Raw genomic sequence first — 27613 nt, forward strand, 5'->3', positions numbered from 1 at the left:
GGACACAACTGTTCACAAAACAGCTAACCAGTAACAACCAACTGTTTTCCTACTGATGTCTCTTCTGCCTATCCCAGCTGCAGGCTACCCACAGGCTCACTACTGAGAGCCCCTTGCACTGTCTCAGAACTGAGGAAGAAGTGTCACGTCCCCACTGCCCTCCCACCTGTGCTCACCTTTTGACCACTGCTTTTACCCCCGGTGGCCAGTCTAGTCAGCAGTGCTCACAGGGATGCGGCTGCTGCACGTGTCATTTCCAAAGATGTCATTCTTCCAGCACAGAGGGGAATAGGCAGGATTCCTGCCTTGCTCCTAACTTTGCTTTGTTCTGACCCTGCCCTGCCAGCCTCAATTGAAGGCTTTATCCACTTGGCAAACCAGTTGAAACTCCCAAGGGCACTCAGGATGGGATTGTCTGGCTTGACTTGGCTGAGCCTCGTGGGATGGATGTGTTGCTGAATTGTGTGGGACATCCTGCATGCACCTTGAGGTCCAAGAAGTCTTAAGGTTTCAGGAGCTTTACTTGGGAAATAAAAGTACATGATACACTGCACCAAAGCAAACCCTTCCTCCCAAGTTAGGAACAAGCAACAACAGAAATAACCCAGAAATGCAAAACAACTTGAGGGAAAGAAGCTTCTTCTGTTCAGGAAGGAAACTGAAGATTGTTGAAATAAATTCTGAGAAAGAGTTAACGTTATCTGTGTCTGGTTTTAGGATGTGGCTTACAAAGCACTGTAAAGCAGAATCAGTTCCAACCTGAACTGTGCAAGTCTGTGACTGAAAATTGCATTGCAGCCTGAGGCAGAATACACATGACTGTACAGAATTAAAGTGTGCCTGGAGATAGTTCCCATACTTTGCACCACCATCACCTCCAGATGGAGGTGCTTTAGCAAAGTGAGACCAACCAATTTGAGAACAAAAACATGTCTCACAAAACAGGAAAGTGCCTTCACATTTCCCAGCATCCAATAATACAAATGTCTGAGCCTGATTTGGTAATATATCCAATTCAAGGTTGTTTGAATGTCCACTCCACAGCAAAGGGGGTCACAGCATGGGAGAATGATTAACTTAATCTGCCTGCCCTGTTTGTTTGATGCCGCCTCACTCCAGTGCAAGTCAATAAAACTTTGTGCACCGACACACACAACTTCCAGCACCCGCCAGCTGGGCCAAAATGGGAATTAGCAAAGCTGCCTTGCTCTTTCTTTTTGTGCTCAGCTCAGGTAAGAGTCCTTTGTCTTCCTTCCACTTGTGTGGGTGAGATGGGGGCCAAACGCTTGCAAGCTCCATATTGTGAAGATGGATCCCCAAACCCACGTGTCACCACATACCTGGATGCTGGTGGGTTTGGGGCTTGCTGGCCAGCAAGAATTGCTGTTGAACAAAGGGAGAGCTGTGGTTGCTCTGGTGTGTTTGTTAGAGACATGAGAAGAGCAACAGCCTTGGTGTGCGCATGGGAACAAATGGCCTGTGAGAATGCTGTACTAGGTATCGGCGTAAGGAGAAAATGGATGTAAGTGGAGAAAAGCCCCTTTGCTGATGCAGGGGTTGGGGTTCCCCAGAGAAAACACTTATGAATTTCCTGTGTCTATAACTGATTTTGAAAAATAATGAAGTAATTAAATAACTGAAGTAAATAAATCACAATTAATTAAATCACAAATAATTAATCTTGAAATAATTAAATCACATGTCTTACATAACTCTGTGTCCTAATGCTGGATATGGAAATAAACTTTTGTTAAAGTTAGGAACAGAAACATAGAATCTTTACAGACATAAAAACAAAAAAATGATTAGGTGGCAAACTTCTTTATGAGCATAAACCTTCTAGGGTTAATCATTAAATCTATAAGCAGGTATTTCTGCACATCTCATGCATCTGTGGCTTTCCGATATAATCATACTAATTGATTTACTAATTTTTAACCTTGGATTACTTTGTTGCAACTTAGATGCAGCGTTACAGATTCATTATTGAGTCTAATCGAGCCATTGCAACAAAAAAAACATGGTGACCATTGTAAAAAGCTATGCAGTCATCTTATGATTAAGATTTCTTGCTCCAGGGCAAGACAGCTGAGGACAAGCAGCTATTTGGTGATCATTAAAACTATAGTGATTGTGGGTTCCATAAAGGAGGATATAATCTCACATCATCCCAATCCATGCTTCTCCAAAACTTTAATATCGATACCTCTTCCCATCGTTCTCTGACTGGTCCCTCTCTCTGCTCCCCGTTACTCTGTTTTATCATATTTCTTTTTCTCAGTTTTAAACCCATACATAACTCCATTCAGAGCTTCATTTCTATATCTTCCTTCTGCTGTGTTTGTTTGTTTGTTTGTTTGTTTTCCTATGACGTGTCCATGTAGCTGTGCTTGTGTCTGGAAACAGAAATTTCCTCAGAATTTATGGCCTTTCACCCAGAATCACGCAAAATAAATAAGGACTTCACCTGTCAATGCTATGTGGAAAAGGGGACTTGAAGCCACAGATCTTAACTGCAGCATTCTCATTTTTAATGCCTGGTTCCTTTTCATCCCTTGTAGTGAAAGGAGATATACTGGATGACTATTTAAGAACGGATGGTGTTTGGATCCTTACTAGAAATAAGCAGTTTTACGAGACAAATAATGAAATAGAATGCGCAGAGAAATGTGAAGCTGAAAGAAATTTTAGTTGCAGGTAATTTCTGTTGAATCTTTAAGCTATGCCTTTGTGGATGACTAACTGATCAATGACATCTTCCTACTGTTGTCCAGAAATAAGCATGCACACTCAAATTTGGATGGAAAGCAAAATAAAACAAAACAAAACCAAAAAAAAAAGCCAACAACAAACACACTCACACACAAGCTAAGAAGGTGAATAACTGGCACATATTGTTGGAAATAGAAGATTTGGAAGAGAAAAATGAGTATTTATTTTATTTTATTTTATTAAAATTTTATTTTATATTTAATTTCAGCACTCATAGGGAAGGGAGGCATACTTTTGCCAAGAAACATTGCAATGCAATAATACTGAGTCTTCTTCAGCCTTTTTGCTCTATACATCCAACTCAATAACATGCTACTCAGAAACCAGGATGGGAACTTCAGCATGGGATTTACATGAACACATTTGAGTAAAACAAGTCCAGAGTGCCTGGGGAACACAAGGCACTGTCACTCGAGTGTCAGATCATGGGAAGCTCTCCTGGAAAGCCAGCTTTTTTCCTCCATAGGTCAGGGCAGGTGACTGTCTAGCCAACAGGAGCTGCCCGAAGAGCTGATGGCACCATCTGCACCCCTTGGTGATGGAGGATAAAGTTAGGAGCCAGGTGCTGCAGCTCTGCCTACAGCAGCATTGCCCATGCCTGTGCCTTTGGCTTGTGGCTTTTCTCCACCCATAAATTACCACAAGGTCAAATAAAGGGTGGATTTACAGTGCATCAGTCTTTCTGTAGTAAATGCCCAATTTCCTGTTCTTATTCAATGCTAACTGGAGAGCTATTTATGCCTCTTTAGCTGAACGTTGCCTTGTTTCACAAAAGAGTGGAGAGATGTTTTCAGTTCATTGCAGGGAAAGGCACTAACCTGAGCAACTAGAATGCCATCGGTAATGTTTTGCCAACCCAGTAGCTAGCTTCCCACACAGTAACTTATTCATTTTCAAATAAATTCACATACCTTACATCCTGAAAAAGTCAGACACTTCAGAGCAGCAGAAAATGTCACTGTCCCTTAGTGTCTCAAGTACTGAATACAGTCTCTGAAAGATGTAAGTGGGTATAAGAAAGTGCCATTAAAATAATTTCTAGAAAATAAATTACCAATTGAACTATTTGAAACAGATTAAAAATATTGCTTCCTATGTTCTGTGTTCTCAATTTCAACAGGGCCTTCCTATTCACCAGGAAAAAGCTACAGTGTTTAACATTGGCTGAAAATACCAAAACATCACTGACATTCAGCAGCACAGATTCAGTTCTCTATGAGAAGAGAAGTAAGTATGTAGTATAACATTATACATTTACATATTAAGCCTGTTTTAACTGCATCCTTGCCTTCTCTGCTTCAGTGATGGAGCAAAAATTTGCAGGCGGTGACAATTTCAGTGAGGTGGGCTTGCACTCATTATGAACTGGGTTGAATCTGCCAGAGAATCTCCCATACAGCATCAAGGATTCTTACATTTGATTTGGACTGGACTCAGTCCAATCTCCTTTAGTCATATGTTACTGAGACCCCGCAGAATAAACATGTTCCAAAGTAAAAATAATGCCTTTCTTTCCACTAAGTATTCACAGTCCTCTGCTTCGTTGAGCTAACGGAGTCCCTGGTCATACAAAATTTCAAGGCTATGGGATTATCTGTATACCCACCTGTCTAATTTTTGTGTAATAATTCAGTTGAGAATTGTTTGACTGAAATACTTTATCTATCAGGTAGATCTACTTTCTGTTGGCACCCAGTGCAGCAGATACTGCAGGCAGCTCTGTCTCAGCTGCAGTTCCCTTCAAACATCCTGCTGTCAGTCATGGAGAACCACAAAGGAGACACAGAAGGCAGTGAAAGATCTGAGATGTCACTCTTGGCTTCTGTGCTTATCTTGTGAACTTCCTTATGAGTCCAGTGTGTCTGTGCACACCTGATATCTTCATAATGGAATTAAAAACAAAAAACAAAAAAAAAAAACCTTATCAGGTGATGTCACCATAGAATAGCCTAATATATTTATCTTTTCTGCCTCCTTATCTTTGAATGTAAACCCAAGTAGCTCTGATTCATACTCTTTATCTTCATGTGCTGACTTCTGTAGTCTTCTGAAAATCACAAATCACTGCCACCATCTTTGTGAAGTATCTGGATAATCCAAATAGCACGATTTTCTATCTGTAATGGTCCTGATTCACCTCAAAACAAAGATATTTCTCATAAGACTGATTATGTGTATTGTAAAAGTGAGACTCAGCTTTCAGAAGCAACCTAATTATCACAGCTGGCATCACCCAGGCTGAACTTGAATTTGCAAATAAAGACAGTAAGTCTGTCTTGAAGTCTCGGAAATATATTATCTCAGAAGAGGCATGTTGGTAAGACATGCAGCACAGACGATGCAAGATGTGTGAAGAGGGGCTGAGGTCACTTGGTTTCTTCAGTTTAGAAGGCCGAGGGATGATTTCATTACAGCCGACAGCTTCCTCAGGAAGGGGAGTGGAGGGGAAGGCACTGATCTCTTCTCCCTGGAAGGAAGAAGAAAAGATTTCTTACGGACCCACAGGAATGTTGTGAAGTTGCATCAGGGGAAGTTCAAATTAGATATTAGGGAAAGGTTCTCCACTCAGAGGGTGGTCAGACACTGGAACAGGCTCCCCAGAGCAGTGGTCATGGAACCAAGCCTGCATTTGGACAATGCTCTCAGGCACACAGTTTGATTTCTAGGTGGTCCTGTGTGGAGACAGAAGCTGGACTGAATGATTATTGTGGGTCCATTCCTCCTTGGAATCTTCTATGATTCTATCAGTTGTCGACCCAGCCACACACTGCAAGGTGCCCAAACAAGGCTCAGCTTTTCGTATTAGGTTGGTCTCATATTATTGCTCTATCATCTCTATTTTTCATTTGGGGATTTAGGGGAATCCTCTGTATGCAAACAAATTACAGGAAAGGGAAAACGAGGTTCACTCCCAATGACTGGAGATATTTCAGTATCTGTTGTCAATAAGAGCATTATCAATGGTCTTTGCATTCTCCCTTTCATAGAATCCCACAAGAAAGCATCTGGGTATGAGTCTAAGAGGAATCAAAGGTGTCACTTCTGTGACAAACATATTCATATAACTAAAAAATTCTCTGTCCTGAAGGGATGGTTGCATGATACCCATACTGTGAATGTGCTTATGAACAATAAATTTCTATTAATTCCCAGCTGTTGATGAAAGACCTTCTTTTTTTTATCCCAGTAATATGATAATATAAATATGTATTTCATACACATTATATATATATATATATAATAACTTGTTATATCTGCTTTCCTAACTTGATTTTATTAGTTTCATAACATTCTTCAATAATTTTCCTCTCTAGTTGCTCAGTCATTTCTAACTATTTAATTTTAAAATATCTTATGGAATCACATCTCTGTGTTTCCATGAAAAAGAGGTTCAAAACATGGGTAAATCTAATGTGATTAACTTCAGAGTTAAATCTGCAAACTCTCAGATTCAAGAGATGCAATGTTGTAACACCACTGAATTAACAAAGCCAATTCCATTTCAGTTTACCTTCTACAGTGTAAAAGAGGGATTGGGAAGGACTACAGAGGAACAGAAGCTAAAACTTGGAGAGGTATTCCATGCCAGAAGTGGGCAGAAAAAACACCCCACAATCCAAAGTATGGCATTATTTATATTTGTCTTCATGTCATTCTGAATCTTTTCCAAGCCTCTCCAACTTCATGTGTATAAACAACTTTATAGCACATGTTATTAAAGCCAAATGTCAGGTGACTTTTTAAGACACAATTTTCTCTTCATCTGTCTTGTTTCTTTTCATTCTTTTCATTCTACTGTCAGAGAACTGCAACGGTCTGGATAAAGAAAGGCTGCATTGTCAGCTAGAGAAGTGTTGTCTATGTTCTAGGGCTCTTAAGAAGGTGAAATACTGCTTCCACCAATTCATAATAAAAACTGTGCTATTTTTGACAGCAGGGCCAGAATTTCCCTCTTTTGTATGAGGTGTGAAAAATATGTGCAGTGGTGTCTGTCCAGCTTTATGACTCCCCTACTAGCCTTAATTCTAATGAAACTTGGAAGCGCTCAGATAAGTCTGTTGTTTAAAAACCTGTTAGTCTTCTTTGGAAGGACTGCTATAAGTAAAACCATAGGGTCACTTGCTTCAAAGTCTCTGAAAGTTTGAGTCCACTTGCATTCAGTCAATAGACTCTAGAAATATTCCACTTTTCAAGTAGTAGCCTTAGGAAAAATACATCACAGAGCCTCAGGATGCAATTAGCTGACTAATCAGTTGGATGTGTGTATTAAAGACAATAATTTTCTTTGAGATTGGCATAGTTCTTACAAGATTGCTCATTAGTGGCAGCTGGGGTCTAGGAAGAAGCTACTAGTAATGGTAGTTACAGAATGGTATTCAGGTTTCATTTAACTGTTAGAACAGAGAATCTGTTTCTCTCATTTTCGCTACGAATGAATAGAGCCCAAAGATTGCTGAGAAAGCTGGACATTTCCCTTCTGATCTACTGACTGGATTGAATTAAAGTGTAATTTTAATACTATTGCAGCATTACACCTGAAAAATACCCCAGTGCAGGGCTGGAGGAGAACTACTGTAGAAATCCTGATGACGATGTAAATGGACCCTGGTGTTATACAGCAGATCCTGCAATCAGATTTGATTACTGCAACATCCCGGAGTGTGAGGGACAGGTTATGCACACTGCAGAAGCTGCAGAAGGTACATTTATTTTTCAGGGAAGGGGCTTTCAAGTAGGTAATACTATTGCTGCTATTTACTCTTACTGTATTGTTGCCAATTGGTTTCAAATGTAAATTTAGATCAAGCTGGAACTTAAAAATTTCTCAGCACAAAGGTTGTTTTCCTAACTGGTTCCAGTTTCAAAATAATTTGTAAATATAGAAGAAATGAACATTTTTAATAATTTGCCGGTTTTGTTCTGCTCTTAACCCTAACAATTTGTTTAATTTTAACAACAGTAAAGATTGACCCAAGTGCTGTGTTACATACAGAACCCCTGCTGCTCTCAGTACACACAGATATATGACAAAGCGACCCCCCCAAGTAATATATATATCCCTAAAGTTTAATTCATTTGAATAGGGTGTAACTCATATGGTCTTCTGGATTCCTTTCATCATCACCTGGAGCAAAACCCTCTAAAAGAACAGCAAATATTTATTATTTCTGTTTTCCTTTTGATGTAGTCTTTCATGAGGAGATCAGGGTCAGAGTTCAAGGGGTGGTGCAAACCTTGCTTTGTTTTCATTCTGCCTAGGTCCCACAGTGGAGTGCATGATGTGTAATGGTGAAGACTACCACGGAAATGTTTCCAGAACAGAGTCCGGGCTTGAGTGCCAGCGCTGGGATGCCCAAGAACCTCATATGCATGGATATACACTGAAACAGTGAGTCATACCCAGCGTTGAACTGCCCCCGCTCATTTCCACAGTGCCTGGGAGACCCTGCCTGCAGACAGCCTAGTTGCTACGGCTAGGCTGACTCACAAACCTATCTTCCATTTTCAATGTGCAGCTTTCCAGGGAAGGATCTGAAGATGAATTATTGCCGTAATCCTGATGGTGAACTTCGGCCTTGGTGTTTCACCATCAGCCCCACTAAGCGCTGGGAATATTGCAACATTCCTCGTTGCAGTGAGTCTGACTTCTTGGGATCACTCTACAGGGTAGCTCTTCTAATTAAGATTATGCAGAGAGAGGAAAGACAAGAAATGACAGCTGTGAGCATCCTGAGGAAATCCCTGTGAATCAGGCAAATTATACATTAATGAGCAGAACCATTCACTGTGTTTCTGTTGCATAAAATCATGTAAGGTCACTGAGAGTGCAGGTGTCGCAAAGTGCAACAATGCCAGAGGTGTTATGGAAAACAAAATTTGTCTTCAACCACCTTACTTTTCAGTTTACCTGGGAGGGCAGAGCATTCAGCTTAAATCTCAGGTGGTAATTTTCAAGTGAATTGCTGACTCATGGAAAACACAGAAGACACCATGACCATACTGTGATATTTTACCTGGATTTGGCCAGCACAGCCATCACTGATTTTTTCTTAGTGAGAGATAAATCCTGAGAAAAAAGCTCAGACCTCAGGAGAAAACCTGATTTATCACTGAGTTAGCTTAATGCATTAAGTTGAGCACACTAGATCTGGACATTTTTAAGGACTGAATAATGACATTAGCAGTGCCATTAGTAGAACTGTACTGCACTTTGGAAAAAAAAAAAAAAAAGAGGAGGGAAAAAAAGATAGAAAAAAAAAAACTTTGCGTTTCTATCTCTAGAGCTTTCTTTTTTTAACATCTGCTCTTGACAGTGCTCTAAGCAGCCGCATGTGTTTGCTAGATGTAGTTCACTTCAGCATGAACAATTATAGACAGAAGAGTAAGTATATAGACTTCTGTACGATAGGGTAGACTGTGAAAGATACAATAGCCTCTCTGGGCTTAAAAAGTAAAGTTTAAATAGGACCTTTAGGGTCCTATTTGTCTACTCTGGAAATTACATATACAATGTATATGTAATAGGCATGCGTTGTAAGTTCGTTTTCTCTTTCGCTTCTACAGTTTCTGTGGCTCTGATCATTACTCTTACTTTAATGTTCCCCACATGCCAAATTCATGTTCTTTCATGCTTTCTTCTGCCTCACTTTCCCAATCCACTGAAGCCAGAGCCTTACCTCAGAAGACTGTTGTGCTTTCTCTCAGCATTTCTTCTTAGCCCGTATCTTTATCCTTTCTGCCCTTCCACCCTACCTAGACGTATTATACTAAAGTGCTCCCTTCGTCCCACTTGTTTTTACAGGACAGTAACAGACTGCTTATTGCCTTTCTAGCTCTGCTCTTAAGGGATTGCAGGCACAGCCTCTGGCTTGTCTCAGCAAACTTATTTACTGACTGATGTAAAGGGGCAGACACAGGACACCCATTTGGCAGTCTGAGTGCTTGTGATAACGGACACTTTGGCTTTGCCATGGCTTTTCACCAATGTCATCTCTGCTAAAAGAAAAAAAATACACGTTCACCATTACAAAAAATAAATTAGGTTTCAATATATTTGAAGGCGTTCATTAGCTGTTTTTTTCTTCTGTTTCTTCTTCTTCTTCTTTGCCTTTTTTTCTTCTTCTTTTTCTTTTTCATCATCTTCTTCTTCTATTTATTTATTAATTTATTTATTTTTAATTGTGTTACAGCTATGCGCCCACCAGTGTCTGGCCTGAGTTCCCAGTGTATTTCAGGGCATGGAGAAGACTATCGAGGCAGGATAGCGATCACGGAATCGGGAAACATTTGCCAGCGCTGGAATGTGCAGATTCCTCACAAACATGGCTGGATTCCTGACAGATATCCCTGCAAGTATGCTGAGACTCCTCATTTTAATGAATACCCAAGAACATACCCTTAGTGAACCAGATGCAGAGGCAAGAGGAGACAGGTTTTCTGAGTTATGATGATATTTTCTCACCTTTTGTCACCTTTCATATTGCTGTTCAGGTCTTGCTTTTCTTTTTTTTTCTACATTCATTTTTTTTTTTTTAAACAGCAGCTTTGTTCTCATGTACTTGTCTCACCTGTACTTGCATTCCTCCTCATCCCACAGCACAGTTATAGGTATTTACTGTTTTTATATAAGCAGTGTGCTTTTATATTGACTCTGTGTTTAACACACTTTCAGACTTTCAGTGTATTACTCTGGAGCATTGCTCCAAGGCCCAAGGTGCTCCTAGGTCAGAGGAGCTGGATCTATAGAGCATTGTCAATAGGCATGGGTAGCTGGGAGTGACCAGGCTTTAGCTCTCTATTTGGATCCAGTGGGTTGTGAAATGGATTCTGTAAGTTTTCCTGGGCATGTGAAACCCTGACCATCATCACTGCAGAAAGCTGCTGAGAGCAGAGAGAAGCATGCACCATGTGACATCCAGACATGTCTGGTTCCTGCAGTAAGGGTCAGGTACACCAGTGACTTCAATATCAGCTTTTACTGCCCCATGTTGGCTCAAAAACAAGAGCAGAAAGTATAAACATTGTAAAAGTTCTTCACATAACATCAGCATTTAAACAGGAAATTCAGAGGCTGTTGGCTAGCCCCAGAATAGTGGTACATGAGTAAGAATACAGGTACATCTGTAAGAATAAATTTAACCTCTGAGTTGAGTTCTGCATGCAGTAATTTTTAAGTTTTTGCACATAACCCTTCTTGATTTCCATGAATAATTTAAAGCCAGTGTTTCTGTTTAAGGGGCTTGGAGGAAAACTACTGCAGAAACCCTGATGGAGAGAAGAGGCCTTGGTGCTACACTAGCAACAGCAGTGTTCGGTGGGAATACTGTTCAATTCCCCCTTGTGATGGGACAGAACAAGGGAGTGCTGGTATGAGTACTGGAGTGTGCTTGAGATAAAGACTTCAGAGCTGTGAGACAATTCTTGATTCTCATTGTAATTTCAGTTCTTGTTTCTCCTGGCATATCTTTTTCAGTCACTTTTTCACTGTTGTTAATGCAGTTGCTCTGCATGCTTGGCATGTTAGGAAACCTGCCAGATTTTGGACTTTCAATGATTAGGAAGCGCAGTGAAGGCTGTAAGTTATCAGCTGATCCAGCAGAATTACAATATCAAAAAGAAAATATTATTTTTTATTCCTTTATTTTTCCTCCAAAGGCAGGGTATTTCTAGCAAGTTCACTGAAGAATGGAAAAGAGCTCTAAAGAGATTTTTTAAAGTGCTAAATAAAAGGGAGTCCTATCTTTGGAAAGTGACTATGGAAGAGAGGACAGTAGGCTCCAAAGTCCAACAATAATAAAAATCTCATCTAAAACATTCATCCATTCAAGCACAGAAAATAACAAGAAAGTGTTAGTGCAATCAAAAAATAATAGAAGAACAGGAGTTTAAAGTCATCTATATTTTAGAATTATTTCAGAGACAAAATAGCTAACATCTCTAACCTTTGAGGATTTTTCATTTTCAACTCAAACATTTCCACAAATGCCAAAATGAAACAGAGGAATGCACCTTCCACCAGCCAGCATCTGACATATAAGGGTAATCTGTGACATCTCTAAATATCTTTGGAAATGCCCTTCTGATTTTCACACTGGCTGAGATGTTCTCACAGGAAGCCCTCTGTATGAATGAGTCAATCCTTTTTATTTTCTTGTGTGTTTAATGTTGTCTTGTGCCTATTCAATATGAACATAAAAGCATGATGCAAGGGACCGGTTTCTGCTGTTTGCTGCAGATGTGCCTGCACAGATTCCCCAGGTGGAGGAGTGCTATCAAGGCAAAGGCCTGAGTTATCGTGGCACAACTTCCATCACTGAATCAGGAAGGAAATGCCAAGCCTGGAATTCCAAGTCCCCACACAATCTTGAAAAGATCCTGGAAAAATTCCCAAACGCGTATGTTTATCTCATTTTTTTTTGCTCTGACAGTGACCATTGCTGAAAATTTTGCTTTTATTTATTATATTATTTATTTTATTTATTTTATTTTTTATTTTTAAAGCACATCTATGCTTTAAAAAACTGATAGGGAATGTATCTGTAAAAGAGAATTTCCTTCACTATCATTTTACCAAGATGCAGAAACATTTTCTGTTAGTCTCATTTTTAAAAGCTGTGTTTACCTGTAATTCAAATTATTAGTAAAATACCACTGTACCTCTTTATTCATAAACCTGAGCTGGTGTAACCAAATCTGGGAGGCCTGGTAACCAGAGTTTGGGCATCTACTGAAATATGTCTTTTGTTAAGAATTTGAGATGTTCATGGGGACCTTTCTATTTGTTTCATCTGAGGAAAACACGGCATTTGTGTCGCAAAATACACAGACAAGTGCATTATGATTAGAACTATCATTTTAGATGTTCTTTGTGGTTCTAACTGGGCATCCAGAATTTCATTTAGAGATTTTTTTCACTTGATTTATTTACTTTCTTATTCAGAGTAAAAATACTGGATCAGTAACAACTTAGACATCTAACCATAATTACTAATGTGCCAGTTGTTAATAAGCATACAACAGCAACAAGACAATTGCTATGAAATCCATCACTGCTTGGTGGAATACAAGTATGGGCAGGAACTTTAGTACTTTTCTATTTTTTTGTCTTTTTTTTTTTTTTTTTTAATAATGTCACCCGAAATAATTTTATTTGGAATTTTTCAGTCTTTTTTATCATAAAAATAACAATATTGAAATATACTCAAAGGAGGCATATTTTTTTCACAGACATTGTTAAAAAATGAAATTTAGCTGTGAAAATGTAGAACTTGTTTATTCTGGCATATCTGAAAACAAACAAACAAAAAAGCATTTCAGCTTTTTTCAAGATAGGGAAATAGCACAACTGCAAATTGTTGGAGAAAAGAACTCTAATTCCCCCTGCCCCAGCAAGTTCAGTCATGGGAGTGTTCTCACTGAATTAAGTGTTGTGGGGTTTGTTTGGTTTGTTTGTTTGTTTGTTTGTTTTTAAGAAATAAAAATGTTAACAATAATTTGCATGAGTATTTAATTTCCATTCTTCTTCATATGAGAAAGAACCCTCTGGCACTAAATATATATATATTGTGTATATAGTGTATTTATTGCTAATTTGCACATTCACACAATTGTGTATGCTCATACATATGTGCTTTGAAATAAATTTATTGTCGTATCAGGCATTTATTTAACTACTCAGCACATTGACATACTGCAGCCAGAATTTAAACTAGTGTTTGAATTACATCTCCATATGTATAAATAGATTCATGACTCTGATGTACATGGGAAATACAACTCTCCAGTTGTATCACAGCCATTAATGTTTTTGATGGTAATAGGATACCTGGCAATAGTAAAAGAATTAATAAATGTGTTTATCTCTATGTAGTACATATTCTTTTTGGCAGGGTATTCCTATTATTACTTTCTGTCTTATGCAGCATGAGCGTGAATATTTGTACCTATTTTCACAGGGATTTGAGGGAGAACTATTGTAGGAACCCAGACGGTGATGACCGCCCGTGGTGTTTCACCACAGACCCCAACAAGATATGGGAGTACTGCAATCTCAGGAGATGTGATGATCATACAGAAGAAGCCACACCAAATGACCAGACGGCACAAAGTGTTGTCCTGACTACACCCACCATGTCTGGTAACAGATGGCTATAGCTGTCACCTCCCGTAGAGTCTGTGGATAAAACAAATAGCAATCTTCAAGATTATTCTTGAGTAGTACTAGAATATAGGAGTTATATCGCTCCTCCAGCTTTCAGAACTGTACTGCTGTCAGATTACATCCTGTAGCTTGTATCATTTTATGGTACTTTTTGTGGAGTATCTTTTTCATTTAGGGGATTGAGAAGAAAATAGACAACAATTTCTGTAGTTGTATTATTGAAATAAAATGACACTAAATGTTGTTATGAGAATTTTACTTTTGCTGTGCTTTATGTTTTTAGGGTGTTGCCCTTATCTTGCTGTATTGTTCATCGGCATCCATGTTATTCAAAATGTATACACCAACAGAGGAAGGCTTTTGCCCTGTCTTTCATCAATGCTTCCTTAATTAATAGCCCCTGTTGGTCAAAGCAGTGTGACTTTTTAGAATGTTCGGCAGAGCTTTCCATTGAATATTTATTTTGCAAGGGAATTTGGTAGGGTTGGATAAAAGATTCACTCCTAAAAGTCAGCGTACTCTTACTCACATGCAACAGGAGAAAGTAGCTGAAGTGATGTCCTTGGACAGCAACAACAGCTCTCTCAGTATAATGGGCTGATGACTCTTAAACATGCTTTTCTCTTGAAAAGTGTTTACTGATCCTAGGTTAGCAAGGATCTTGGAGTCTTTTCAGATATTTGCAGTATGTTACAGAAGATATTTAGCCTGAAGTTCCTTGAATTTTTTTGCAGTTATATTACTCTGTATGTCCAGGAAGACATCCGTCTTGACAAACTAAGAGATCACATCCCAGAGTACATTTTTGTCTTTCTACTCTAGACAGTAAAGAGCGTGTAAATCCTGAAAGTACTTAATCTGGCTTAGTTCTATTTACCACCACCATATATAGATTCAACAGGTAACAATCATTTCTTTTTTATTTATTTATTTATTTTTTCCACAGACTGCATTAATGGCAATGGTAAAGACTATCGTGGCACAGTAGCAAAAACTGGAAATGGCAGGACTTGTCAAGAGTGGAGTTCTCAGAGCCCTCATAGCCACAAATACTTTACTCCTCTGACTCATCCAAGAGCAGGCCTGGATAAAAATGTAAACAGCTGCTAATTCACCTGATGTCATTGAACGTTGTTGCCTTTCTCCATGACCTCTCAGTAAACACTTCATGTTGAGTCTCTATAGACCAAGCTAAGTGTACCTGGAAGTCATCATGTTGATATCCTAGACCTATAGCAGTGCTGGAGAGGGAATGATGCATTTAACTTTACCTAGGATATTGTTATTTCAAGCACAGATGTACAGCATAAGGTTGATGATGACATGCAAACAATGCAGAAACAATCATGCAGGGCTTTCCTTATTTCTGCAAGCACCAGAGCAATGTGTTTTGCTGTTTGTCACCAACTGAGCAGGTTTCTGGCATACTCTCAGGGCTGACCTAATTTGCTCTCACTGACTTCAGTAGAGGGATTAAGACAACAATAGGTGTTTTAGTTCAAAGCACTTAATCATCCCATGTCAAACTTTACTTTTCAGAAGACCTTAAAAAGCACTAGAGCTAGGCTGACTCTTGGTGGATGAAGAAAATTATAGTAGCTTTGTCATATTTATGTTACTATTGGTTTTGAGATACAGAAAACTAGAATTTTGTATTTAATGGCAATAGAAAACACATAACATATAATGAAGAAATGGTTGGGGGAAATAATTCAAAATTTTTTATTAACACTTTTTAGAAAGCATGTACCCATAAACTTCTTTATTCTGTGTCTAATTTTTGGAGTCTTCATTCTTTGTTTTTGTAATCATTATAGTATTGCAGGAATCCGGATGGAGATGTAAATGGTGTTTGGTGCTTCACAACAGACCCAGACAAAAAATGGGAGTACTGTGAAATCCCGCGATGCTGTAATTATCCTTAAAGACTTCTCTGTTTTCTCTTTTACAACCTATCATGGCAGTTACAAAAAGTTTTGAGTCCAACAAGTTTTGAGTCCAACAAGAAATAACTGTAGTATGCAGTAGCTTTAGATTTGAACTTGGATATGTATGGCATTTTGACAAAATCAGATGCCTGTAATATTCAGCCAAAGTTTAGATAGCTTGGTGCCAAAAGCACCAATAAGATTTCATAGGTAACAATTCGTATGCTTTTTATTATCAGTGAAGCTAAGCACTCAGAGTTGCTAGATGAATTTGAAATACCCAGTGAAGCTGTGGAAAGAGGTGTTCCTTCCCTGGAGTCCTCAAATACAGGAGAGGGTTTCCTTGTTGTGCATGTTAGTCTTTCCATGCACTTTGTGGCAGTACTAATGCATTGAGAACCTGCTAAAACAATTATGTTAGCTGGGAGTATCAGACTCATCATTTTTATTCTGATCTGGATGTTAAAGTAATTTGTCCCTTGACATTTTGCCTTTCTTTTGGGGAAGGTAGTGAAATTGGTCCTGGATATTTATGCAGGTTTCCTTCATTCATTCATTCTATTCTGGGATAGCAAGCATTACACTGAGTGGATGTGCTGTTTGCTGAAAATTCAGCAACAAAAGATGTTTTAACTTCTGTGGTGTTCTGGCAATGGATACCAGTAACACCTGTAATGTCCTGAGAGCACTACTTGGTGCACCTGCTAGAGACAACTCACTTTGCTCTTTCATTCTTTGCCTGAATGTTGACAAGTATTTACAGATATGCATACACACACATATATATATGTATATGATGGAGATATGGAAAATCTATTTCTTCATTTCATGCATGAATTGTATTATAGTCACATCTAGAGGTCAGGTCTCTACTCTGACAGTGTAGCAACACACAATAGTGAAGAGTGATCACTCCATTAGATGTGATATCCTTCATGCAGGCCATATAGTGTGTTCATCTAGGCAGAAATCTGTTATGATTGTACACATTAATTTTGCCAAGCAGATGTAAGGGCTGCACAGCAAAAAATTAAGGAATGGTATACAAACAACAGATACCACAGCTGGTAAAATATCTGCTTATATTTATAATCCAGTGATTGGTTTCAATTTGATCAAGGTGTAGCCTATAAAGTTTTGAAGATTTTAGAAATTGTTATTATATTGAATTGATCTGGGCAATAAACTTACTTGCTTTAGCTCTCTTTTCCCTTCAACTTCCACCCCAAATTTTCATTGTGGTTTTACCTATGTTATCTGATGACATCCAAGTACTTGACATAGCTGACAATTTTTGCTAGGTAAATTAATGTTTTATGTCAAAGGTGATGTATTAGCTCCAGGTTAAAATGCTCATGGTAATGATAATATAATGTAGTCCAAGGGTTCTGGTTATTTCTTTGTTCTTAATTCCTATTAAAGAACATAAACAATGAAAGTCTAAAGAAGATATAAAAATGCCTTATCTCTTTCCCTTTCATCAGATAGCACTGTGAATGGCATTATAGATGTGCATTAAAACTTTTCATTGTAGCTTTTTTTCTTTTTTTTTCTTTTCTTTTTTTAATGCTGTAGCTTCTTCTGATCATGACTGTGGAAAATTCCCAATGAGGAGTGGGCGAACCTGTGAGCAGTATGGCATGTGTGATGCATCTCCAGGGTCTTGGCCTTGGCATGTCAGTCTCAGGGCAAGGTATTGATGTTCCAGAGTGTATCACCATTAGTGAGCACCAGGGTTTCACAAGAAGCAGGTATCAGGAAGGGACTGGTATGAAACAATGTATATGCTTCTGGAGACTGGACCTGGTTTCTACATAAAATAACTTTACATTTAAAATTAACTTTTTTTTTTTTTTTTTTTGTCGTAATTGTTGTGGTTTAACCCAGCCGGCAGGTAAACACCACACAGCCATTCGCTCACCCTCCCCCCTCCCTCTCTGGGATGGGGGAGAGAAATGGGAAAGTGAAGCCTATGGGTTGAGATAAAGACAGTTTATTAAGATAGTAAATAATAATAATAATAATAATAATAATAGTGTGTACGAAACAAGTGATGCACAATGCAATTGCTCACCACCCGCTGACCAGTGCCCAGCCCAACCTCGAGTAGCCGGTCCCCCACCCCGGCTAGCCACCCCTATATATTGTTCAGCATGCCGTCAGATGGTATGGAATACCCCTTTGGCCAGTTGGGGTCAGCTGTCCTGGGTCTGTCCCCTCCCAGCTCTTGCTGCACCCCCAGCCTGCCTGCTGGCAGGACAGAGCAAGAAGCTGAAAAGTCCTTGGCTTGGTGTAAGCATTGCTCTGCAACAATTAAAACATCAGCATGTTATCAGCACTCTTCTCATCCTAATCCAAAACATAGCACCCTACCAGCTACTAGGAGGAAAAATAACTGTCCTAACTGAAACCAGGACAATAATGTTGACAGGTAGTTGTTATTAAGTCATTAGCCCCAAACTCTGCACTTTCTCGCTAATCTCTAGAGGGCAAATTTGAACCACAGACCTTGAATATGCTTTGATTTACCGAAATGGGGAAGGAATAATTCCCACTGAGGATAATGACAGTTATTTGCATTCTGCAATGGGGGATTTAAGCCCAAGAATGTTCAAATGTAAATTGCTTTTGTGACTTTTCTAGTTGTGCTAGAAGTCCTGTGAAGATCACTGTCTCTCTGTATTAAAAAAAAAAAAAAAAAAAAAAAAGATTTATGCTTAGCATTTCCACAGCTGCAGAGTGGCTGAACAGGACATGAAGAAGCCCATACAAAAAGGCTAATGAAAATTTCTATAAAATTGTTGACAATCACCATAAAAAACAATATCCCAAGAAAAGTTGAAAGTCCATAGCAAGACTTATTTAAAAAACTAGACCAAAACATCCCCACAGATAAGCAGGATGTAGCCTTTTCTTAATCACTTATCAGGACAAACCCATTACATCACAAGTTAAATTTTTAGGAAATGCAATTACTTTTATTAAATTCCTGAAAGCAAGAGTACACCTTTAAACTGGAACATTGTTGCAAAAATGTCACCTGGGTATCAAATTTTTGTCCATATCTCTCATATTCTGAAGCAGATAAAGTTCGTCCTTTGAAAATCTGCATTTATTTTCTCTTGCGATTGGCAGAAGACAATCTCTGAGAGTTAAAAGATTTCAATATGGGGCTTATTGCTTGTTTGCTAGTAGCTAGTGTTTCCTATTGTGCACAGCACAGGTGGTAGAGAATTGACCATGCAGTCTTAGATTAATGCGATTATTGTCTTCTCTATTCTAGTACCAACACACACCATTGTTCTGGCACTCTGATACATCCACAGTGGGTCCTTACTGCAGCTCAGTGCTTGCAAGAGTGAGTATCCACTAGAATGAGTAACAAGCATTCCTTACAGCTGGATGAGAAAATCAACAGAAGTGCAAGATGTACCTGAAAAGGTACTTTACTTGCTGACCTTGGAGGATGATTCCTTGGCCTGTGCAATATCTGCACAGTCTCTCCATGTTAAAACAAGCAAGGAGCATCTCTAACGTCTGAAGTGAGCAACTGTGTGTCTTGGGGAATCAATAAGTTAAAGCCTTAATAACACTGATGACTGATAAAGACAATACATTCTACTGAGACACGAGAAGTTTATAGAATACCAAAGTCACATCCAAAGTAATGTTACCTAGCACAGTTGCAAGTACTCTAGTATGGTCTTTTTTTTTTTTTTGCCCTACAGTATGCAGGGTCCCTGTTTTGTTTCCATTTCTTTTTACTGCTTTTAAAAGCTGTGGTTTAACTGCTCCCATCAATCTTTTGGTGATGCAAAGAGAAATAAGCCTTTCCCTCTGAGGCTGGCTAGAGCAGAACCAGGTCTTGTGTCAAGAAATTTCCAGCTGCTTGCTACAACCTCCCAACCTATGCCTTAATTCCTGTCTTTTCTTCTATCTTCCAGCAGGTAGATTTTTTTGCTGCTTCTGTCTCAGTCAAATAGACGCAGAGCACAACAGAGGTTACCTCCTCCATCTGCTGTATCCCTCACCCCAAAGCATGCTGAAAGGCAGCTGTGATGGTGCTAATTGCACTTGGAAAAATTGTAGCTAGCAGCTGACCCTCAGGGCTTCAGCAGTTATGAACACTGCAAGAAGGTGCCACATTGTTTACAGCTCATGGGACTTCTCATTACTATAAAAATCAAATAGTTTAAAAAAAAAAAAAATCTAATTTTTCTCCTCCCCAAGAGTAAGTGTGGACATCCATGGTTACAAACAGCAGCCTAGACATCTTGTTTATTGCAGTTCTCCTGGGAAATGAGCAAATTTTATGAGTGACATTCCTGATTCTATGCATGGGTGTATAACCTTGCCACTGTCATTTCTTCCAGGTCAACAGATCCCTCTTCCTATATGGTCTTTCTTGGGATACAGAATCTAAACGCAGCAGAGCCATCCCTTCAAATCCGAAGTGTTCAGAAATTATTAAAGGAACCAAGCGGAGCTGACATTGCCCTGCTAAAGCTGCACAGGTGCCATTTCAATCCAAGTTTTCCACTCCTTTTTACATCTTTACTCTGAAGTCATGAGTTACCTTAGCCTAGATTTGTGTGAGAGTGTGAGAGTCCCTTTGAGTATTAGCTTACACATCTGTTCAAGGGCAAATACTGAGCATCTGTCCTCCTGAAAGACCCCCCTGTCAGAACCTGTGTGAGCTACATGCACGGTTTAGGAACGACAACCCCAGTTAGGATGGGAGGGATTGTTATGGGGGATTCCACTCACTACCTGCTAAGTGGTGGCTCCACAGAAACAGAAAGTATGGAGGTAAACCAAAGCAAAGTTGTGGCTGGAGGATCTGCTTGGAGGCTTTTTCTGCTCAGCCATGAGGACTGTGAGCACCGGTTGAAGTTTTGGTCAAGAAGCACCACAGCTTCTACATGGAGCAAGTGGAAAGGTCCAGTTTACCTGCCAATGCTGCAGGCCAGGTCATATGAATGTTTCATGAGCACCAGATGTGGCCAAAAACTCAGTAAAATCAGACCCAACTTGTGATATAGTGCAAATTCCTGTGCATAATTGTAATTTCCTGAAGCCCTCTTTTGTGTCTTGCTTAGGCATCTGAGCAGTCTGCTCTGAAATCTGTGCAGTTATTTCAATGTTATTAGTTTCCTTTTGGAATGCTCCTGCAATTTTTTTTTCTTAGTCATTAGTTTTCCTCTTGTTCTTATGCTCACCACACATAGATTAAAGAGAATGAAAAGCTTGTGTTTGACCTGAGAGGACATTTCTCTTTAAAACATTCACCATAACATTTTTAGCTTTCATGAATTTAGAACAATTTCACTAAATTTTGAACTGAGGTTCTCAGGTGCTTGATTAATGAAAATTCCACTAAGCCACCAAGCTGAGCGTTCTCACTTTATTCTCCTCTTGCCTATCTTGCATATCAATTTTCAGGATTTTTATTTTTTTATTTATTTACAAAAATGGGCTTTATTGAGAAGTGAATGAACAAGCTTTGGAAAATACAGAACTGAATTTCATTCCTAAAAGAATAAGGAATTATGCAGGATTAATTTCATGGAACTATGAGAGAGTGGAGGTTAGAAATTCCCATCTTGAGCTTCAGAGATCTGGAGGGTAGAGTTCAAAATGGTGGTAATGGCATTGGCAGAACTGTAGCTTCAGCACAGGAGCTGCTTACCATCTTTCTGGACTGTTTCATTCTGGTCTTTCTGGACTGTTTCATTCATGTCTCATTCAGATCACTGTTTTGAAGAAATTTTTACTTTCAAATGGGTCAGAGTCAGTTCCAATTAGTCTTCCGTTCTCCTGTATCTTCAGGGGGCTCATGGCCCTGGCACAGCCTGATTAGGAACGGGGGATTTATTAGTTCCTGGATGTTGGAGATCTTGTCAGCTATCATGTCACATACGCTGAAAATCTTTCTGGGCCTGAGGAGAGGCCATATAAATAAAGGCTTATTTTACTCTGACCCAACATTTGGAGTTTATTCAGGTCTCTTTAAAAAGCATGACCAACCTTTGCAGGGATGGTTCCTGAGAGCGGTACATCTCATTTAACAGCTTCTTCAGACACAGCTTTGCTATGCTGAACCTTCTCTCTTCTTATGAAGTCCTGAAAATATCCACAGCCTCTGAGGCACAGAGGATCTAAGACAAGTCAGGCTCACCCCACCTGTAAGGGGTGCTAAGGCTATGCTTGGGCTTGTACATGTTCCTATTACACTTCCTGGGTAACCAGACATGAGCTTGCTAACGCTATGCTGCAAATACACTCGCATTGTGCCTGTGCCCACAGACACATCTCAGAGACTTTCATTTGTAACCTCTTTTTTCAGTAAGTGACCAGCCACCACCTTACAATCAACTATATAATTTTAAGATGCTGTCATCTTGTCCATCTTTCCCCATTTACCCATTTCCTGGCACAACATATTTAGTAGGAAGACTGAACAAGCAGATGAACATTTTTATAAGTATTTTATTTTCTTTGTTTTCCAGTCCTGTAAGAATTAGTGACCATGTAAAACCAGTTTGTTTGCCTGAAACAAGTCTGATGGTGGAAAGAAACTCAGTATGTTTTCTAACTGCCTTTGGAAAAACAAGAGGTAAAGCATATTCGGTGAGGCTGAAAACTTAGGAGGGTTTTTTAATCCAAATTCCAAACTATATGTACTTTGGGGGCCTGGAAAAACAAATTTTATCTAAGATTTAACTAATATAAGACTTAACTAAGTCAGAAGTCAGTGGGCAACATTATTAATTTCTTTCTCTCAGACCTTGTGTCCCCCCACCCCCCTTTCCCCCATCACTCACATTGACTGAATTAATTAAACAAGAGAAAGCAGGGGTAAATGAGGCATACGACTTTTCTACTTTTTTTCTCTCTCCCTTTTTTTTTTTTTTTTTTTTTTGGTCTTTCTTCAGCTTACATGTATGCTGTATTTGCACAAATAAGGACAATAGTCAAGTAATGTCCTTGACTTTAACTTTGATGTTCAGATATAAGTTTTTTTAACATATGAATGAAGCTTGTGCTTGCCTTCCTTTGGTCTAAACATTACTTTCTGCAGAGTCTTCTTCAGGGACCTATGTTCATTCCAGACAGGTAGGATATACAAGCAAGCACCAACCTTAAGGCCTTGTTCCTGAAACAAGAGAGCAACCCTGGAACTGTGGCTCCTTTCAGTCAGAGCTTACTCAGACCCAGCTACCTTTGGGACACAGGCAAAGGAATTCAAGGTGAAGGTTTTTAATGCCAGCAAAACCTTCACCTGAATTTGTTTCAGAGTCTAGCATTAAAAACTGATCTACATGGACTCCTGTTGCCCACCTGTCACTCTACCTGTGCTCAGGGGCTGAGATTACCCAGCCATTTTCCACTCGCTTTTGCTGCAGCATTATCAAGAATCATTATCATCAGCATCATCAAGAAACACTTTTCTCCAGTGTGGACTTTTTTGTTGTTGTTGCTTTTGTTTAGCTTGCCACACGGTGGCAGCTGCTTGCCATGTTCTTGTGATCACAGCCACGAGAAAATGGTACAGGCTAGATTTTTTCTCGTAGTGCATTAAGGTGGGAAAATCAACAGACCATCGTTGCTTTTAAGCAGTAGGAGAGGGTTCTGCCATGTCATGCAACTAGTTTCGGAAAGGGGGAGCAGAGCTAGAGTCCCACATCTAAATACACTCTGCTTTGGAAAAATTCAACCTTGGTTTCAAAAAAACTTGCTTATCTGGAAAACACTATCTTTAGGCTTGAAAGAATTCAGATTAATGCAAAGTAAATCCAGGCCTTTCCCCTTTGAAATAAGGATGGAATAATGAAAGCCTACAATAGGCGCAATGTTTCTGCATACTAAGCATCAGTTTTTATGTATTTTGAAACTCTCTGCAAAGAAGAATAATCACTACTTATTGAGAGCAGGCATGATCCAATTACAGAAAATTTAAAAGATTTAGCAAGGTACTTCATGACCCCGGCATCTATAGTGGAGCTGGGGACAGATCCCAGTCCTTCGTTACTCAGACCTCCCTGCATCACAGTGCCTAGGCTACCATTCACAGGTGCATTGTCTTGTTCTTCACAAAGGTACTAATGCAGGCAAGACATTAAAAGACATTGAATTCCCTGTGCTTGAAAACAGAATATGCCATCGCCCTGACTTTTTACATGGGAGTATCAATAATCATGAATTTTGCGGTGGATTTACTTTTGGAAGTGTACGTTACTGCGAGGTAAGAATAATCTAGCTTTGAGTGTGAGCGCATCAAATGTCAGTTTTTGTTTTCAAGGCTCAGAAATAGCTTCAGTGTTTCAAGGCCTCTGCATGAGTCCTGAGGTATACAGGGCATTGTTTCTTCCCTCACACCGCCAACCAGAGTAGCTGGGAAATTGCATAGGGTAATTTCTCCTTTCTCTCCAAAAGGCATCCTGACATATCCTACTGATAGTAGCCCAGGACTGTGAATATCCCATCCCAGCACAAATAAAGCCTGTGGTACACTACCTGCACTTTCCTTTGTTCCTAGACAGAGACAGAAAACTAGTGAATGCTTCAGGTGTCCACCTGGTGTTGTACCACATTTTTATTTAACGCCCTGATTGCTAATGCTCAAAGTGCTTCCAGTTTTCTAATTTTCACAAGCACATGAAAAGACTTTTAAAATGTGATTTTCTTAATAGAGGTTATCACGTTGGATATTTTTCAATAAAAAGCTGTTGACTGCTTGGTGACAGAGTCAGTAAATGCTAGTCTGTCTGAGCAGGTATTCAGTGCTAGTACAAATGCCATCTTTGAGAGTATGGATGGTACATTCACTGATAGGCACATAAACTACTGCACAAGGTATTCATATCCTACCATGCCTGGAGTTTAAGAAATAGCATTATAAGGATTATATTAATTTGGTCTGGAACCAATTAGGTCAGAGGATGTGGAAAATTAAGACTTCCTTTTGTTGTGCAATTGGCCTCACAGAGATCTATTCTTATATCTGTGATTGGTACTTGGGTCTTTCTTCTTCAGACCAAAGGCACAGCCTGTGTCCTTGGGAAAAAAAAAAAAAAAAAAAATTTTTTTCCACCAATTTTTGTTGAAATAGGTAGAAGAAAACACTCCCCCTCCCTCTACAGCCCTCACCCCAGCTGTATTCTAAGGCCTTCAGAGTTACCACAATGTTATTCCTGCCAATGTTTTGTTGTTTGCATGTCGAGTATCATCACTAGAGGACTTACCTTATTCTCTCTTCTTGTCCCTAGGCTGAAGTTGGAGGACCTCTGGTCTGCCAAAATAAAGACAGATTTGTCCAATATGGAGTCACCTCTTGGGGACTAGACTGTAGCCAGCCATCAAAGCCTACTGGTTTTGTCCAAATTCCTAGCTTTCTTTCTTGGATCAAGAATGTAATGGCTGCCCACTGAATCTGGATGCAGGCTAGCTTTTCTGTGTCAGAAAAGACATTCCTAGTACAGTTTAAAAATCAAAATAATCCATAAGAATCTTTAATAAATATTGTTACTGGCTGAGAATAAGTAGTTATCACAAAGCAATAGCTATGTTGACCAATTATTACTGTCTGTCAGCATGTCAGTGTTGTGCACGGGTAAGTCAGCCATGTTGCATGTGGCAGTGGCTGTCAGGTTCCTGCTTCAAACCTCTCCTCTGAGAAATGCTCCAGCTCATGAAAATGACTTCCTTTCTTTCAGACACCCACCTTTCTGCTTTGTACATGCAAGCAACTGGCCTATTTCTAGGCACTAGGTCTTCCTAAAAACCTGTGCAATAAACCTTCTCCCAAACAAGCATGTTCCTGTACCCACCACTGTCACAGGTCCCCCTTTCTGCTTCTTCTCCAGGATTGGGAAGGTATCAACCAAACTCAGCCACCACCTTAGGTAAGGACAGGACAGGCTACACTGTGACCATGCTGCCAGGAGCTGGTGGCTTTGCTTCTCCCTGGGGCTAATTCCCCCCATTCTCACCACCCTAGACAAGCTTTGAATTGTGCTGTGCAATCACCTAAATTTCCTGGGTTTACATTCGTATGGAAAAAATTGTTATCTATTCCAGTGGGCAAAGTGGTGAGCTGGATGGCATCTAACATGTTTGTGTGGCACTTGCACAAAAAACCTGTTTTCACTTGCAACACCAACAGTTCATCCCTGACATTGGCTTTAGGAATTAAAATTAACTGTTCTTTCTCAGTTTATTTCCAGAAGAGGCAAGGATGTCTCAGAGGGCAGGGAAGCTGGGCAAGGGAAGCTGTGCACCAGGGCACTGCTGCTTGACGCATTAGGCTTGGCAACCCATGCCCTGTGTGCTCTGCAGCAGGGAGGTGAAGAAAGCAAGGGAACCACCAGGTTAGTCAAGCCTCCCAGAGCCAAGAGACGTGGCCTGGTTGCCACTCAGAGCTATGGAAAAAGACTGCTATCAAAGCTGTCAAGAAAGGCTGGGTTAGAAAATGTCTCTTCAAGCAGCGACCAAAGGAAATCGCTGAGACGTGCAGGAGCAACAGAAACCCACCTGTCCCATTGACTCCAAGTCAGTTACTGAAGCTAGTTCCATCATTCGCATATGTTGTTCCAATTTTCTGTGTATCAGTTTAAAAAACACCACTTTTGAATTGTCCTAATAGCAGAAGTGTACACCTGTTGGTGGATCTGTAATCTGAACACGTATTTCTATATGTTTTAGCTTCCCATTTTGTGTCTGATTTGAAGTATACTACAAGTCTATATTCAGTACTTAGGTACTTTATTATTGCTCTAAAGAACTCTTTGGAGATGAGGCTTTATAAACTCATTTTGGGATTAAAAAAAAAAAAAGTTTAAAAAAGAAAAACATTTGCAGATTCTCTACTTACTCCTTGATGTTTTCTATCAGTTCCTCATGGTTTCTATTAAGACCAACTCAGCTATTTCCATTGGTCATTATTATACTGTTTGAGTAACTGTTATCTAACCCAGCCTTTCTTGACAATATCTTCTTGGATTCCTTCCAAGATTCTGAATATTGTCTCCCTCTCCCAGCTCCTGCTCTCCTTCATTCCAGTCTGCCCGCGTTTGTGTACTCCCACCATGGCCACGGGAACAGGCCACCTTTTTTAAAGGATGTGGCCCTAGCATGCAGTTTCTCACACTGCCACAGACCTCTGTGCTCTGACCAAGACGAGCTGGAGATGGTGGTGGGTCTCTTTCACTTTTCTTCTGTGTGATCAACTGAGCATGTGACAAGCTGATACAGGATAACATACTTGAGGCTACAACCACTTCTGCAGCCTGTCATTCACCTCACTTAACAACCTGTGAGAGATGATTGGACCAATACTTGAAGTGTGTCCCCAGGAACAGTTTGTTTTGCTCTGTCACCAACATAGCACACTCTACGGTGGCAAAAGTTTTCTTCTTAAGTGTAGTTCTCAGTGTTTCCCTACATAGTTCTCCTCTGGTAATATAGCCAGAGGAGAATATAGCCAAAGGCATTTCTTGAGGTATATGTTCAAAATATGCTCAGTAAACTTGGATGCTTTCAGAATTTGTTGAGTGCAGTCCTTCCTTGAGCACATGAAAGGCTTCCTGCCATCTGGCACTTGCTGTCTATTCCCCATGTACTGGTGTTTTTGTAAGTTCTGCCAGTAGTGCTATTCCTTAAAAAAACATTGGCACAAATTCTCTACAATAACTGGCCAGACATGGAAATTGTTCCTGTCTCTCCTAGTGCCTGTAAGCCATTCCTCAGTGCC

At 39.7% G+C, this 27613-nt stretch overlaps 1 protein-coding gene across 1 annotated transcript; it reads left to right on the plus strand.

The window, feature by feature from the left end:
• The first annotated feature begins 1074 nt into the window (after positions 1–1074).
• Positions 1075–26706, plus strand: LOC118164113 (plasminogen-like). Its single transcript, XM_035321406.1, has 19 exons — positions 1075–1232; positions 2562–2697; positions 3893–3999; positions 6279–6393; positions 7300–7472; positions 8032–8161; positions 8289–8407; positions 9963–10125; positions 11009–11139; positions 12008–12167; positions 13728–13909; positions 14880–15028; positions 15751–15844; positions 17437–17554; positions 19145–19219; positions 20235–20375; positions 22371–22477; positions 23961–24106; positions 25131–26706. Exons 1-19 carry the CDS (start codon positions 1184–1186, stop codon positions 25290–25292), a joined length of 2457 nt encoding a protein of 818 aa, XP_035177297.1. The 5' UTR covers positions 1075–1183; the 3' UTR covers positions 25293–26706.
• The last annotated feature ends 907 nt before the right edge of the window (positions 26707–27613 follow it).

This window comes from Oxyura jamaicensis, chromosome 3, assembly GCF_011077185.1.
Source record: "Oxyura jamaicensis isolate SHBP4307 breed ruddy duck chromosome 3, BPBGC_Ojam_1.0, whole genome shotgun sequence".
Lineage (NCBI taxonomy): Eukaryota > Metazoa > Chordata > Aves > Anseriformes > Anatidae > Oxyura > Oxyura jamaicensis.

Excerpts from the sequence above, each read along its gene's own strand:
- LOC118164113 (XM_035321406.1), top strand. The coding sequence starts at position 1,184 with ATGGGAATTAGCAAAGCTGCCTTGCTCTTTCTTTTTGTGCTCAGCTCA. Across the intron at positions 7,473-8,031 it reads CACTGCAGAAGCTGCAGAAG|GTCCCACAGTGGAGTGCATG; the intron begins GTACATTTATTT and ends CATTCTGCCTAG. Across the intron at positions 13,910-14,879 it reads GACTACACCCACCATGTCTG|ACTGCATTAATGGCAATGGT; the intron begins GTAACAGATGGC and ends TTTTTTCCACAG.